The sequence below is a fragment of the Poecile atricapillus genome, chromosome 1 (genome assembly GCF_030490865.1).
Source record: "Poecile atricapillus isolate bPoeAtr1 chromosome 1, bPoeAtr1.hap1, whole genome shotgun sequence".
Lineage (NCBI taxonomy): Eukaryota > Metazoa > Chordata > Aves > Passeriformes > Paridae > Poecile > Poecile atricapillus.
In genome coordinates, this window is record NC_081249.1 from 33,239,420 (window position 1) to 33,254,445 (window position 15,026).

Genomic DNA, 15,026 nt, shown 5'->3' on the forward strand with positions numbered 1-15,026 from the left:
CTCTTTCCCTGAAGATTAAATCACAGCACCTTTTCAAGCAGGATTCGCCCTTTCTAGAACACCAAAAATGTACTTAGAACATTGTGAGAATTACTGTAAACAAACTGCCAAATGTGTCAAGTGCCTGAAGTACGATTATGAATACCACAGCTTTCCCTGGTGCAGTTGGATTATTTTGGCAGCATGCTCCTACAAGAAACAGGGATGAAAATATAATTTCTTTGGCTTAAATTAACTGCAATGCACTATAGCTGTATATATAGATTCTAACAGTATAGCAAACAGCCAGTGCCTCAACCTCCTCCCAGTTACAAGGAAGGCCCTTTCCAATACAGGATACCCAGTCTGTGTGGATAGTGTCTTCAAAACTGGCCTGAGCAGCACTGCTATTCAAGCACAGAGGTTAAACTCCTGTTGTTAAAGAGTCATCTATCAGTGGTATCATCAATGAGAGCCCTGAAGTTAGGTGCCAGGCAGAAAGCACACTACAGCTGTTCTCAAAAAGTATCAAGGCAGTGAAGGTACAGTATGGTCTTTAAGTTGAAATCAACTAATTTAAAATATTCATACTTTTCCAGAGCCTACCTAGGCCCTAACAGCTCAGGTCACGGTAAATTCAAATAATCTCCAATGAAGAGTTCAAAGTTTTCGAAACACTGCTCAGGCCACCAAGGCACTTCTTTCTCTTGCTCACACAAGACACTGAGTACTGCAAATACAGCTTATATTGAATTTCAATGGAAGTTATTTTAATTGCTTTTATCCAGGATCTCACCTTCACTTTGTTTTTCCTGAGACATTTCCTATAAGAAACAATTTGGACTAACAGAAAAATAAAGACAATTAGCATACCAGGCTCTTGACAACTTTCAGCAACTCCTCCATCACCACAGCAATGCCCTGATATCCAAGAAGTCTACAGATGACTTTAAAGTGAGGGGGACCAACAAAATTCCTGTAGTTGCTGTAAATGCTGGAATATGCCAGATTCAATGCCTAAAACAGGAAAACAGATATGATTAATGAGAATTTTGTCTGCCTGTTTATCTTAGTAATAATGTAATTTAAATATCTTTTTTAAGCACATTAAAACTGAAACGAAAATTTTGTATCTCACTGTCTCTGAAAGAAGTTTAAATACACAGTTTCTCTTTTGTAAGGCAGGAACTTCAACAAAAAATCTCTTTATTAGCAAGACAAATTTGTGAGCACTTTTTTTTCAAGCACACATCTTCCATTTATCATTTATAAAGCCACAAACACTTTCTCTTTTGTACTTATATATTTATACAAGCATAAAAGGGTAAAAGTAGTCAATGCCATGTCTAGATCCCTGAATTTAAAGCACAGTTCCTGTTCCTTTATCTTCCATTTTATGCACAAAACATCTTGAAAGAAATTACTTAAATTTTCTGTTCATAATAGGTGTTTTAAGTCTCCGAGTACTCATCTACAAAAAAAAAAGCCTTCTGCAATTACTAGTCTCTGCAACTCATTAATAAGGATCTTTCTTGTTCAAACTTCTTCACTGTACACAAGATAAAAGCAAATCTAAGTCTGGGATGTAACCTCATGGAAATGCTTGAAATTCTTGAAGGCTTGTATAAATAGTCAGGTTTATTTCTATGAAAGTGAAGGCTGTACAGACTGATGTGATGTGGGGATTTAGGAACCGTTTGCTGAAGCTGCAGATAAGAGAGTGTTGGTTAACTTAGCATCCTCCATTTCTGCCAGTGGGTTGTTCTCCTAATACACTGAAATTTTATTTTAGCGGGAATCTTGGCCATCTCTTACAGAAGGCACTGTTGTATTTCCTTAAGTTTTCTGCAGTTTTATTCTCTCTAATACACACATGGAAAACAGCATACTGTTAAACTTTCAACTTCCCACACAGCTGTAACAGAAGATTTTCCAGGAAGAAACTCCCTCCAATGCAGATCCCACTCTAACTACCCATGCAAGTCAACACCAGAGACTGTAAATACATGGCATTAAGTTAGTTGGAATTCAAGTCAGAAAACTCTACCAAGTTCTTAAAGGATTTTATTCTCATAAAAGGACTTAAAAATCACATTTTGAAGCAATCAGTTTATAATATGCACATTTCTATTTATGTCGTATGTCTCTATATAAAGACCAGTTTCCAGCTGAGGTCTTAGAAATTTAAAAATTCTAGATGCAAACTAAAATAGACATTTGGATAACTGTTACAATCCTAGAACACAGTCGTGCTGTTATGTGAGAGCTGGCTAAAAGGCCAAACTCCAAATGTGTCCCACCAGGGGACAGCCTAAAGCTGTGTCCCTCTAGTATAACCTGTGCATTTCCATAGCTCTCTGCATACAAAAATGGGGTCTGGGGCAAAAACAGCAGAGAGAACTAGTAAAACCTTAAGAACATATGTGCAGATGAATGTCCTGATAAACTAAGGATTTATACAATTTCCCCTAAAAGATGAGATTTCATTTTTTGGTTTTGATGTTTCCAAATAGGTAGGTCTGCTATACCAAACATGTCAGAATTATCTACTTTGGCTACAGCACAAGGAGAATTTTATTTTAGTGGGTTAAAGGCTTTTATTGCCATGAGGTTAAGGGGAGGGAACCTCTCTTCACACAGCAGTAATTGTCATAGAAAAGCAAGCCCTTAAAACATGATTTCAATATTTAAAAAACTTGCCCATACATAACAATAAGAAGCCAGCCAATCTAAAAATACATCTTTCATGTAAACCTCCTGGGGAAGTACCTAAAATTTACAGTCCACCTGTAAATGTTGGATTAGTGGATCTTTCCAAACTGTAACAAGGGATTGGAAAAACAACATTACACACCAACACCACTTCCCCCACAGTGAAACACAAAAGCATAAAATTCTTAGGGAAGAAGCCACTAACTAGAGGGGGGTAGAGGCGGAAAGGGAGGGAAGGGATGTTGCCATTCATTATTTTTTAAGCTATACCTGCTCCCTCCCCTACTTAAATTAAAAAAAAAAAAAAAAAAGGAGAGAGTTGTTAGTTGCTGATGTCATCAAAGTGCTAACATTAATCACTCACAGCATCACTGGTCCACACACAAGAGTATATAACAGGGATGCTCAGGCAGCATACTGCCAAAGGGAGGCAAGCAAGAGAGGGGGGAAAAGAAATTTTTTTTCTCCTGTGTGGTCTTTGAAAAGCAAGGCAACAGCATCTTTAGACAAGATGTGCTCTTGCAGGAATTTAAGTGGAAGAGACAAAGAAACCATGCCACCAGCAGCATCGGAGGAAAAAACTGAAATCACCAAGCAATGAGAATTCAGTCCAGAGAATCTGAGGAGAAGAAAAAGCAAACTGGCAAACAGAGATCAGTCAGGAAATAATTCATGTAGAAAGGGATACAAAAAATTTGGTGTTTGTAACATTTTCACAGCAGCATTGCCGTAAAGAAATTCTGTTCTGGAATTTCCATCAGGGAGTGAAGGTAAGTACTGACTTTATGATCCATAAAAACATCAGATGGCTTTTCCAAACATTTACATGTCAGTAATTGTATGTTTTCTAATAACTGATGGTTTGTAACAATAGAAATATGTTATTGTTATTTAATTATAGTTCATTCTACTTACAAAATGCTATGAGGATTAAACTGTTGAAACTATTGTTCGTAGGCTGTGTTAGAAAGTGTTCTATAAAAAAATAATTATAATTTTAAGTAATAGGGATCTACCAGCTAAAGAGAAGGTAATTGAGCAAGTAAAAGCTCTGATCTCACTAATGCGCCCTGTTTTAATATCTGCAGTAGTTGGGTAGATGCCAAAATGTGTCTGTTTGGTAAGTTTATCTGATAGCAAACTCAGTTCCTTTATACTGTTACTGTATTAAAAAGGGTGCATTTACCACAGATTTAGAAAAGCAGCATCTAATCAGATCAGTCATATCCGTGGCTTTATACTGTCATGAAAATAAACATACATATTTTTCTTCCCACTTCCCAGTAAGTATAACCCAAAAGCCTTTTCGTACATAAACAGGCACAGAATTCTTACTATTAATGTTATGTCACTATCTAAATCCCATGAAAAAATATCCCATAAAATATACATTTTCCCAGTCTCCTATCTAGTATAAAATACAAGTATTACAGAATAATTTCATAACATGTTATGAGCAAATCTCATAAGCTTTCTTCCTCAGGAGAATTTTCAATAATTAATTGTTATTTAGCCAGGAAATTAGATTCCTTAGATTTTAAACTCGATCTTAAAAAAAATATTAGATTTAATTTTCACAACAAAGTCATAAACAATGACAGTGTTACTGTCATGGGCATTTATAGTCATTAAAAAAGTGAGAAACTTTCAAAGTGAAAATAACTTCCATGAGTACCACTGGAAACTGACAATCAAACTAAGGAATCAGATTAAATTGCTGAGGTAAGTTCTTTTTCAAGTTACCATCACAATCATGAAAGCATAAAATCCAAGCCAGGCAAATGAAAGTACTCACTGCTTGTTATTATATATTCTTTAATTGATGTGCTTAGAGAAATTGCAGAAAAAAGATGTTTTCCTTTCACTGTTTACTGTGGTAACACATACTGAGAATCTCAAAATACTGGCAGATTTTCTAATTTAAATTGAGGACGAGGAGGAGTATAAATTCAGGGCAGACAGACTATGGGATTACATAAAATTACTTAGAACAGCAAAGAGCATTAGTAATGTTTTTAAATCCCCACTATCTATCCAAAAGGTAGGCTGCAGTGAAAGCTGTATTTCACTAAGCTTGACAAAGCTTTTCCACGAGGCTGATTAGCATCAAAACTAAATATTGTGATACCGATACCACCAATGTAGAGTGTTCACAGCCACTGCCGCAGTGTAGCTGCGGTGGATACAGATGTGCAACTCAACGGCAAAACATGGAGAGTATCACAGAATCACAGAACAGTGATTGGAAGGGACCCTAAACCTTGGAAGGCTTGGAAGGGACCTTAAAGATCACCTAGTTCCAACATCCCTGCCACAGGCAGGGACACCTTCCAGAGCTTCTTGGGGCAGCCCATTCCGTGCCTCACTGCCCTCACAGTAAATAATGTCTTCCTAATATCTAATTTAGATACACCCTCTTTAAGCTTAAAGTCACTCCTCCTTGTCCTATCACTATCTGCCCATGTAAAAAGTCCCTCTCCAGCTGTATTGCTGTATCTTGCTGTATACAGATACCAGAAGGTGCTGTAAGACCTCCCTGGAGCCTTCTCTTCTGAACAGCCCCAGTTCTCTCAGCCTGTTTTCATAAAGAAGGTGTTCCAATGTTAACTTGTGAATAAGAAACTAATGTAAGATACTGGAGACAATATGTGGTCATGTTTCCACATACGCTTTTGTTTTTCAACTGATTGTGACTGGCAAAAATAAAGACTTGTGCATGGTAGTGGCATTTATTCCTCAATATCCACTCCTGCTAAGCCCTCTTGCCACTTAACATAAAATGCAAGATACACAGACTAGAGAAAAAAACAACTACTGCTATTTTTTTTTTCCAATCACCTGGGGGAAAAAGTGAAAGGAAGTGATTCCCCAGTTGTAAGTTCTGCAAAAATTCACCATCTCTCAAGGTACAACTGGCAGCTTGTACAGGTAGCAGCTCTGGTTGAATTTCTCTAAGTTTATGTTTACCCTTTCACTTGGAAAAGAAACACATTTGAAAACAAACTTTATGAACTTTCATTCCCAATCTTACACTGCAGTACCAAAGATGAGAGCATACTTTCCTAACAAACTCCATTCCTACATTACAGAGCACTACGATTAAGATCCAAACAACATCCTCAGAGTGCTGCAGCTTCTCCAAAGAACATCTTCCATTTCCACAGGGAGATCAGCATCAAGAGAGGAAAAAAAACTCCCAAGCAACATCCTGATGGGAATAACCGTCCAAAACATCACAGGAAACACAGCAATGGTAATTTGGCCAAAAATGGCCAGTTGTGTTGACAGCTTTTACAGCATCATGTACCACCCTAACTGGAACAGTATGCTATCCAGCTACTCCAGAAAGAGCTTTCAGAAGGAAGAGAGGGTACCCACCACTCGCTCCTCTTTCGTTGTTGAAAACCTGACTCCCCTCACAACATACATCATGTGTGTGACCTGCCAGTCCGCAAACCCCTCCAGCGACCAGTGCAGAGTTTTTAATACTCTGGAACAAGACCCAGCATCAGCGAGCAACACCAAGAAAGAGCTGGCACTGGGCATCTGGCTCACCAGCAGCGTCCTGCTCCTCATCATCGCTGCAGTCCTGCTCTACGGCTGCCTGCATCTCCTGTGCCGCAGGAGACACGAGCGTTTGCAAGAGCGGAACAGGACCTCCAAACAAGAGCATGAGGAGCCATGGACCAAAAGCGTGGAATACACCTCAACTGAGTTCAGCAGGCAGAGGCAGCAGATACAGGACACTGAGGAAAAGCATCCAGGTGGCATCCAGCTGGCCACAATCATAGAGAATCCCTCAGTGTGCAATGAGCCCACCATGCCATCTTCTAAAAGTCAGGAACGAGTCCCAGTAACAGGACAGTGCTCTGCTATAAATTAGAGATGTTTTGTCCAGGAGAAGGCTTTTGCTACATAAGGTATCCCAGCTTCTTCAAACACATCACATGCACTGTTGGTGCTCACAACAGGGAGCTCCAACTGCTTGCCACAGCACTCCTGGCTGTACCTCTGATGTCACACCCCTTTCCAGCAGCCTGTATGCAAAGGTTCACAGGCCCAAGAAGCGAGCACTTCAGCCACCCTCCATCATTTAAAAATGAAGCATGTAGCAAGTAACCGGTTTACATTTCAAGGGGATTTTTTTGTTGCTTTTCTTTAGTCTAAAACAGCAAACAAATATAAAAAGTAATCAAAAGTGGCCAAAAGAATTTTTGTTAACTAGCATGAACAAAACTGAGCAGGAGTTTCCAGATGGCAACCCAGGCTGTAACACTATAGGCAACTGGAACATACACACAGAGTGCAGTGGTTTGCCAGTGTGAGTTTTATCCTGACAATCCCAGCTGCTTCCCAAAATACACTACAAGCAGTACCACACTCAGACAACACACTTCACTACCCAAAGTGCTGTCCATCCCTCCCATATACACTGAAGTCAGTCTCAGACTGCAAACTCAATAGAATTTCACGTGTATCTTCTCATCTGTCTTATTTTCCTTCACTCTAAATACAATGCAAGATACTGAATTTGTAAGGACACGTCTAATGGAGGAAATATCCTAGATTACCACATTTTGCACTCTTCTGTTTCTACCACAAGCTACTTTCAGCTCCGTGGGCCAGTGACTCCCTGCAGAGGAAATGGAATTCAGAGACACAGCTCCTGGCCCTTCCCTTTCAGTTTTAATAACAACATGTGTTAATCAGCTGCAAATTTCTTTCTAATTGCACAGTATATTCTGTGTAATGAAGGGGGACAAAATAGCAAAAACATGCCAAAATGCATTTTCTTTTTGTAATAAGAAAACTTGCTGATCATCTCACTCTGCCTTGAGCTTCATGGCAAAGGGCCAAGGTCCTTCAGAGAGAAATCTGTTCACCCTCACAATGTGACAAGTGTTGTCTGATTTACATGTATAAGTCATCCTGTTTTAAACCTCGTAAGTGCATTTGTGTTCCTTAAAAACATAATAAATCTTTGTATTGCTGTATATACACCAAAAAAACCAAAGGTGCACTGTGACTGCAGGCACTTAATTGCTCTTGGTATAAAAGTACGTGTGAAGTCATCTCTCTGACACAGCTCAGTTGTCCCAGTGAAGGCTGATACCAGCTGCTGGCTGGGCTGCTGCCATCCCTCTCCACCGGGCCCTGGGAGCTAAGTTGGGGCAGGGGGGGGTCCAATTTTGGCAAGAGAGCTCCCCATGAATATTTCACAGCAGGTAGTGGATCTTTTCAGCTACTCTATTTTGACAACAATTCCCACGACTTGTGAAATTCATCGACTCTCAGAGTGCTAGGGAGAAGCTGGCCTAAGTGTGATGAATCTTTGTTTTTTGGGTTTTCTGTTATTTTTTGGGTTTTTTTTGAGTAGGATAAGCATGACATACAGAAACGTTTGCTAAACGGGGGCGAGTATGACTTTCAGAAAATACTTCAAAAGGCATTTTTATTGTCTGAAGTTAGCAATAACGTGTTCTCCACCTCCTGCAGAGCACTTCCTCCAGCTGACACATTCTCCTTTGTCTTGCACGTCAGTCTCAAATAAACTGTGAGAATAACAGTTCACTGCTGCTTCAAATGATGGTGTTACATGAAATAGGCACTGAAAAACCTTCACCAGAGCAGGAAGACAACACAACAGGTTTACTGACAAAAAGGGATGCCTGGGTAGTGAGGACAGAGAGAATGCTTTAAAATTGTCTTGCAATCAAGTTAACAGTAACACTTCTCTGATTAGGTTTTCATCAAAAAAAATTATTTTAATATTAAAGGGATGATGCCAAGAGACACACAGTCAATCTCATCCAACATCTTGGGCTCCTGAAAACCTGTTCACTTCTCTGCACGTCCATTTCTTTATGTGGGTTTTAAGGCAGCCCAATACACATATCTATCTATCTATATATATATATATACACATTTATGTTATATACACATATACATACCATACTGAGAACAAGGAGTAGTTCAGTCTTAAAGCAGTTTTGAGGCAATTCACCTACTGCATTCTGTTATTTGTACACAAACACATATAAACAAAAGACATGCCTATATCTGACTGAGAAGGCAAAGAGCTACTACCATGGAAGTGCTTCCCAAGGGATTTACCTTCTCTAAATATAAAATCACTCCACCCACAGAGTTTACAGTGCACTACTAAGATAAACATTTATATAATCTCACAAGCAATGGACCATCTCGCATCTGCTGCAAACGAGCAACTCATGCAGAGTGTCATCTGTTTTCTGCTCTAGTTTTGAAAAATTCATCACATGCTCGTTATTCTTTGTTTCTTGCTGAGAAAATTTCATTACAGATTAATTCAGGTTCATACAGACAATTCTTTATTAGATTTGGTAGTTCACCACTCAATATTAAGTCATCCAGTACAGGGCAAACATTTTAAGTGATTTCCAAAGTGATACAAGTTGCAACATTGTGCAAACTGATTTTAATTTGTGCACCAGCAGTAGATAAAAACCATTATATTCACAGTGAGAAGTACCTTTCAAACGTGTATTTTTCACAAAATAAATGACTTAGCATTTACAAAGTGCTGAAAACACAAAAAACATGACAATATTTGGAAACTGTTGGATAAGACAGAAAGCAAGCCTTCTGGTCTACACAACCTCTATAAAACCACGTATTTCATTAAAATGCAAAGTTAGTTAAAGTCTCCAGAAAAGACATTTTCTTATATATATATTACAAAATATTTCATGCATTCACCCCATGTTGCCAAATTCCATCCTGCTAACATTGATATCATTAATCCTACGCATCCTTTATCCGAGTAAAAGGGGTTTCAATGATCGTGCTCAACCGAACTTTTAGAATAATCCCCCTCATTTAAAAGGCTAACGAGATATTTGCAGGCTGGCTCCTTCCCACCTGACAGCTCTGCTTCCATATCAACCAGAAGTAAGTTGTGGCTGTGGGTTTTTGTTTTGATAATTACATGAAGATATCACTCAGAAAGCTTTAGGCGCTAAAGAGAATGTTGCTACAACTTTCTATGCTAAGTATCAATACACATTAATATAGACCAGATGCTTTGAGCCATTTAGAAATATCTGGGAATATGTGAATGCTCTGAGATACAAACAAAAAATTTCTTTAGTTATTCCTGTAGTAGTGCAGCCTCTATAATGCAAGAATTCCTATCTGTTATTGGCTATATAAAGTAGAAATGTTAAAAACTTCATTCAGATATCCTCAATTTCAAAATACACTCAATTCAAGAATAAAAATATACTCTTGTTAAAATTTAAAATTACAGAGTCATGAGTATTTTCTAATATGGGTTATGAAATCTATAGTTATCTAGTTATGAAAATTGTTATGTAATTTTCTAGCTATGAAATTTGCCCCAGATATGCAAGTAAGATCCCCCACCTTGATTGCTGCTGCTCAAGTAGAAAAATAAACAATTCTGAAAATGTATAGCTCTCAGTGTGATGATACCTAAACTCGTTTTAATAATGTAACCTGACTGGTAAAAAAAGTGTTCCTCAGTTAATCTTCTGCCACCCACCCCACTGTATCATCATCTAGATAAATTAAGTTCGCAACCTTTATGAAATTCAGTCAGGTTTTTGCTCTATGCTGCATCTGGTCAGTTCCTAAAATAATAAAGAATACAATAACTCTAACGTAGGAAAATTCCACTTTCCTATAATTTACTTTTTGGAGAACAATTACATAAAACACTATTTACAGGACCAGTCAGCTGTTACATTCCACATTAAGACATGTGAACCCTTTTCCACCTCCTTTACATTTTAAAGGCATGAAAGTTTTACAAATGCAGCAGATATTTTAGCACTGAAATTTCTAACTCCTGAAGTACCTCAAAACCTAGATTACTGGGTTGAAATTGCACCATACAACTATGATATGATGTGCAGAAAATAAGAGTAAGACAAGGACTAATTATGTTCATGTTTAAGTAGGAGGTAGATATTGAGAGTAGCCACCCATAACACTTAGAGCACACTTGTATAAATTAGACATACAATTGAGTACATATTTTAAATAATTGTAAATAATAATAAATAATTTTAATATTTTTATTGTCCATCCTCTGATTTAATCCTTATATTTTCATTTCTCTTTTCCATGCTTCAGCTTGCCACCCTGATATTCAATAAAACATTGAAAAATTTAGTGACATCTTGTCATATAGTCTCAAATTATTTGCTGAAGATAGCACTGCTGGTTTTTACTGCTGTTTGAAGTAGATCAATATTTCTGACTAAATATTAAAAACACAAATATATGTTAATGCACTATGTCTTTAACTGTCATTAAGACTCAGAAAATAATTCTGAAGAATAAGAAAATAAATCTGCAGTGATCAGGGAGAACAAATCTATCACACATGGGCACAGCATTGGTCCTGTGAGTATAGGCTAACTTTCCTCACTTGGGTAGCCCACAGCTGTTCCCTTGTGCCAAGTACTCTTCCAGCTTGTCACCCACACAAGCTCCTTTCCAACCTCAGCACTGGGGATTGCCACAGGGACAGAGTATGTGACTGCACATCGCATACCCTTGTATTGAAAACTTGCATAAACCTTCCCAGCCCACCTAACTGCAAGGCAAGAAACATGGTGCTAATACAGAGATGAGATGGCCAAGACACCAAGCTCACCACAATGAGTTTGTGGCTCTTGGGTTGTGGATGCCAAAGAAATGATACATTTTTTTAAAAAAACAATTGAAGTAGTTTGGTATCTGATAGTTTAAGATGGTTCTAATCTAAATTCCTTTTAAGTCAGATAATATCTGAAGCAGGTTTTCATATCTATTCCCTTTTCGTATGTCATCACAGTCTTCATCACTGGAAGAAGGGAGAGCTGCACCCAAGGTGGGCTCTTGTTCTCACTTCACCAAATGAGTAATTAATCTTTACTTTGAGTTTGTTCTGCCACTATAAGCAACTGAACAATACAAGGTGGTTGAGAGAAGGGTTTATTTTTTGCTTTATTACAGAAGACTAACCATCAGACTAGTCAATTGCACTTTGGCTGAACTTCCCAGCAAAGTCTTAAAAAAAGTATGTTCCATTTAAAATACACACAAAATGTATTTCAGTCCATTTCTAATACTTTTATATGCCATAATTTTAAAAGATACCTTTAAACATTAGCAAACCATAATGACAAAGGGAATTAAATCCAACCTTTGATCCATAGAGATACTGTGGCTGTGCATTAGGCTGCTTATCACGCTGAAACTCCTGAGAAAATGGCAGCACGGTCCGAACAAATCTATATAAAAAAATAAAAACAAGAATTTTTTATTATTATTAATACTTAGGTGAGCAGGTGTGCACTTAATGCACCTTACCCTGTAGAAGACCGCTTTTGTCTGCATATACAATCAAAGGCAGACCAGCAGCCTTTCAGCCCTAGTAGAAACCGGGGAAGCACACAGCCTGAAAAAGCATGGACACAAATTATACTGCAGTTCAACAATTGCTGTTCTTCCCATGGTGTGCAGGATCTAAAAATATTCCTCACCTCTACTCTAGTCCAGGCCAGCAAATAGGGAAGTAACTAACGAAGTTGCCAAAGCCTCTCACAGGGCATAAGAAAACCCCCTCTGCTTGCAAAATTAAGTCCTTGAGAAAGAAGTACACCTTCAAAGAAGAACATGACATTTCTATTTAATGTTTCGGTGCTTTTTCCTCCAAAATTCACATCAGGAGAAATATGTTAAACTGTTGCCTTTAAAAAAGTCATGATGAAGGGTATAATCCTCACAGCAAAATCAGTGTTTCAAAAGTTTGATCGTACTTCAGTGTGAGCATGTACCAATAGAAATCACACATAGCTTTATCTTTGTATACTGTTAAGAGGATGGCAAGAGAACTGCAAAGATAGGGAGCACTGCCAAACACGGGATCAGCCATCCCACTCACAACTGAGGGCACCAGAGTCACCATTCCCAGTCCTCTTGTGAACAAGCAGCACAAATCTTCCCCCTTGTTGCTCCCTGTTAACTGTGTAATGCACATTTGGCATCACCACAGTTTTAGTGCTGGAAGAATAAATCAATATCTGCTACAACTCTGATTCTGCTTAACCTCACTAAACAGAGGAAAATTATTGGGAGATGTGTGTTTACAAGCTGGATGGCTACTTTCTTTTTTACCGTAATTAAAAAGTCTTTATTTATAAATGGTGCAAAGCTGAATATGACAAGCAAAGAAGGAAAATAGCTATTTAAGAAGCATACATCAAATGGGTTGTATAATAGGCTGGTCTGAGTGATACCTGAGCAAAACAAATGTATCCAAGAAAATGTTTCAGGAAAGAAACTTACATTATAAGATCATATGATACAATTGTATCTTGATCTTTTTTTGTTTAAAGTATTTACATTTCATCAGCACACAAAATTAATTATTCATTATTAATTATTCCTAGAAAGAACAGAGGCATTCTATTTTTAACATATCCCTCTTCTAGCTAAAAACAAAAACAGCCATGTTAATCAAAAATTGTTTCACCCAGACCAATAAAAACTGCACCATGTTGCTTACAATTACTTCTACTGTGTTTTATTTCTGAATCATTCTTGTGGGAATCTGTAACTTTAGAACAATATTTTCTGCATTTTTAACCTTCTCAAAAATAGGTACAGCTACTTGTTCATACACAGCTTAACCACTCTTCCCAAAAATGCTTGTACTTGCTGTCCTCCAGAAAGAGTTTGCATTTAGAGCTTTTGAGGAAAAATACATTATTTATATGCATTATTTTTGATATTATATATATATTATTTAGATCTCCTTACATTCACAGTTCCTCAGTTTACAAGTTTCTCCCCTTTCTCTCTCACATAGAAACTGAAAACTGTCCTTTGAGAGCAATTACTTGAATCTGTATTCTGCAGATACTTCATTAATGAGTTTACCAGAGATAATGTAAACATTTGAAGGAATTCAAAGTAATCTGCAACATACGACAGTGCCAGAGATTATTGTCCCTTTTTTCTCTCTAAATCCCATTCCTTTTTAAACTGACATCAATTTTCAAGCCCCAAGAGAATGTCTAAAATTAAATCAAAAGAGATATTATGTCATTTGAGATAAGACTGGGTTTCAGTGTGCAGAGGTACTTGGGGAGAGCAAATTTGTTACCACTAAATTAAAATACTCACACGTCAAGGAGTATTTTTACTCCAAGTAACATATAAATGGGCACATCCCATAACCCTGGAAGCTGTAACTGTAATTCTTAGACTTTTCAAAAAGTTATTGTGTGTATATATCTCAATTACAATGTAATTAGTGCCTGGGAGCAAACCAGTCAGTGCAAGTAAATGCTCAAGCATTCTCTGCATGCTTGGAGGTTTCTCCATCTCCAATGCTTCAGAATAGTAGCAAAATAGTCTAAAAGTTTTCCTAAAGACTTGAAGCAAACACGCTTATATTTTCTTGGGTGAAGACGCCAAGAGAGGAAGAAAAAGAGTAAAGAAACGGGCAAAAGATGACAATCACTTGTTAAATTACGGAGAGACAACATCTAAGATTGAGGCTAAAGCAGCCTAAAGAGTGCATCATCCTAGAAGGCATGTGACTAATCCCAACATATCATTAAGGTAAGTATTAGAAATTTCTTCCCTAAAAGCTAAGGGCTACATAAAAACCTTACAGCTCAGCATCATCTACTGTTCTTCACACTTTTTCAATGTCTGTGTGTGTGCACTTTCTTTCTGAAATTCTGCTTCCTCCTTCAAGAAAGAACATCTCTTTGAATATCAAGCTAAAGCTAAGCAAACTTTCACTTTCTCCTGAAAGTAAAATACTGATTGGATAGAGGTTTCAGCATACTCCAAGATAATCAGTTTCATTTTTAATCAGTGTTGATGATCTCACAGCAATTTATCCATTTTAATCAGAACAGGTTGTAAGCAGTCAAAGTAGATTAAGCAGATGAAAAGCCTTCTGGCTTACCAAAGCTTTGCAAGTGAATTACCAGTGGACAACATGAGCCCTCAAAGTAAGTATTTCAGAGATCAAATCATTTAATATTCATTTTTCTGTGATACCTACTAGGAAGGAGTTCATAGTGAGCACTTCACAAATTAAACTAAATGATTCTGTGATTTTAATTACTATAATCTATTTAAGGAGACAACTGAAAGAGACTGCTTTAGTCAATGAGCCTGCTGCCTTGCAGGCACCAGTCAGACGAATCTCATTCATAAACTTTTTGAGCTTCACTTTAGAAGTAAGAAGATATGACAGTCTTCCTTCCCTGCTCCTACAGAAACGTTCTCCTGCACTTCCCTGTCTAACTGGTATAAATGCTTTT

General features: G+C 37.6%; 2 protein-coding genes across 3 annotated transcripts in view; one reads left to right on the top strand and one right to left on the bottom strand.

Annotated features, from left to right (window-relative positions):
- CYFIP1 (cytoplasmic FMR1 interacting protein 1) overlaps positions 1-15,026 on the bottom strand; it is a 74,079-nt gene that overhangs the window by 14,854 nt on the left and 44,199 nt on the right. For both annotated transcript variants that reach the window (XM_058830019.1, XM_058830020.1), the window contains exons 23-24: positions 11,885-11,972; positions 853-996 (exon numbers count right to left, since the gene is read on the bottom strand). In XM_058830019.1, the coding sequence (XP_058686002.1) occupies positions 853-996; positions 11,885-11,972 (232 nt within the window). The remainder of the gene's footprint in view (positions 1-852; positions 997-11,884; positions 11,973-15,026) is intronic.
- On the top strand, positions 5,903-6,574 carry LOC131575097 (fibronectin type III domain-containing protein 9-like). Its single transcript, XM_058830122.1, has one exon. It carries the CDS (start codon positions 5,903-5,905, stop codon positions 6,572-6,574), a length of 672 nt encoding a protein of 223 aa, XP_058686105.1.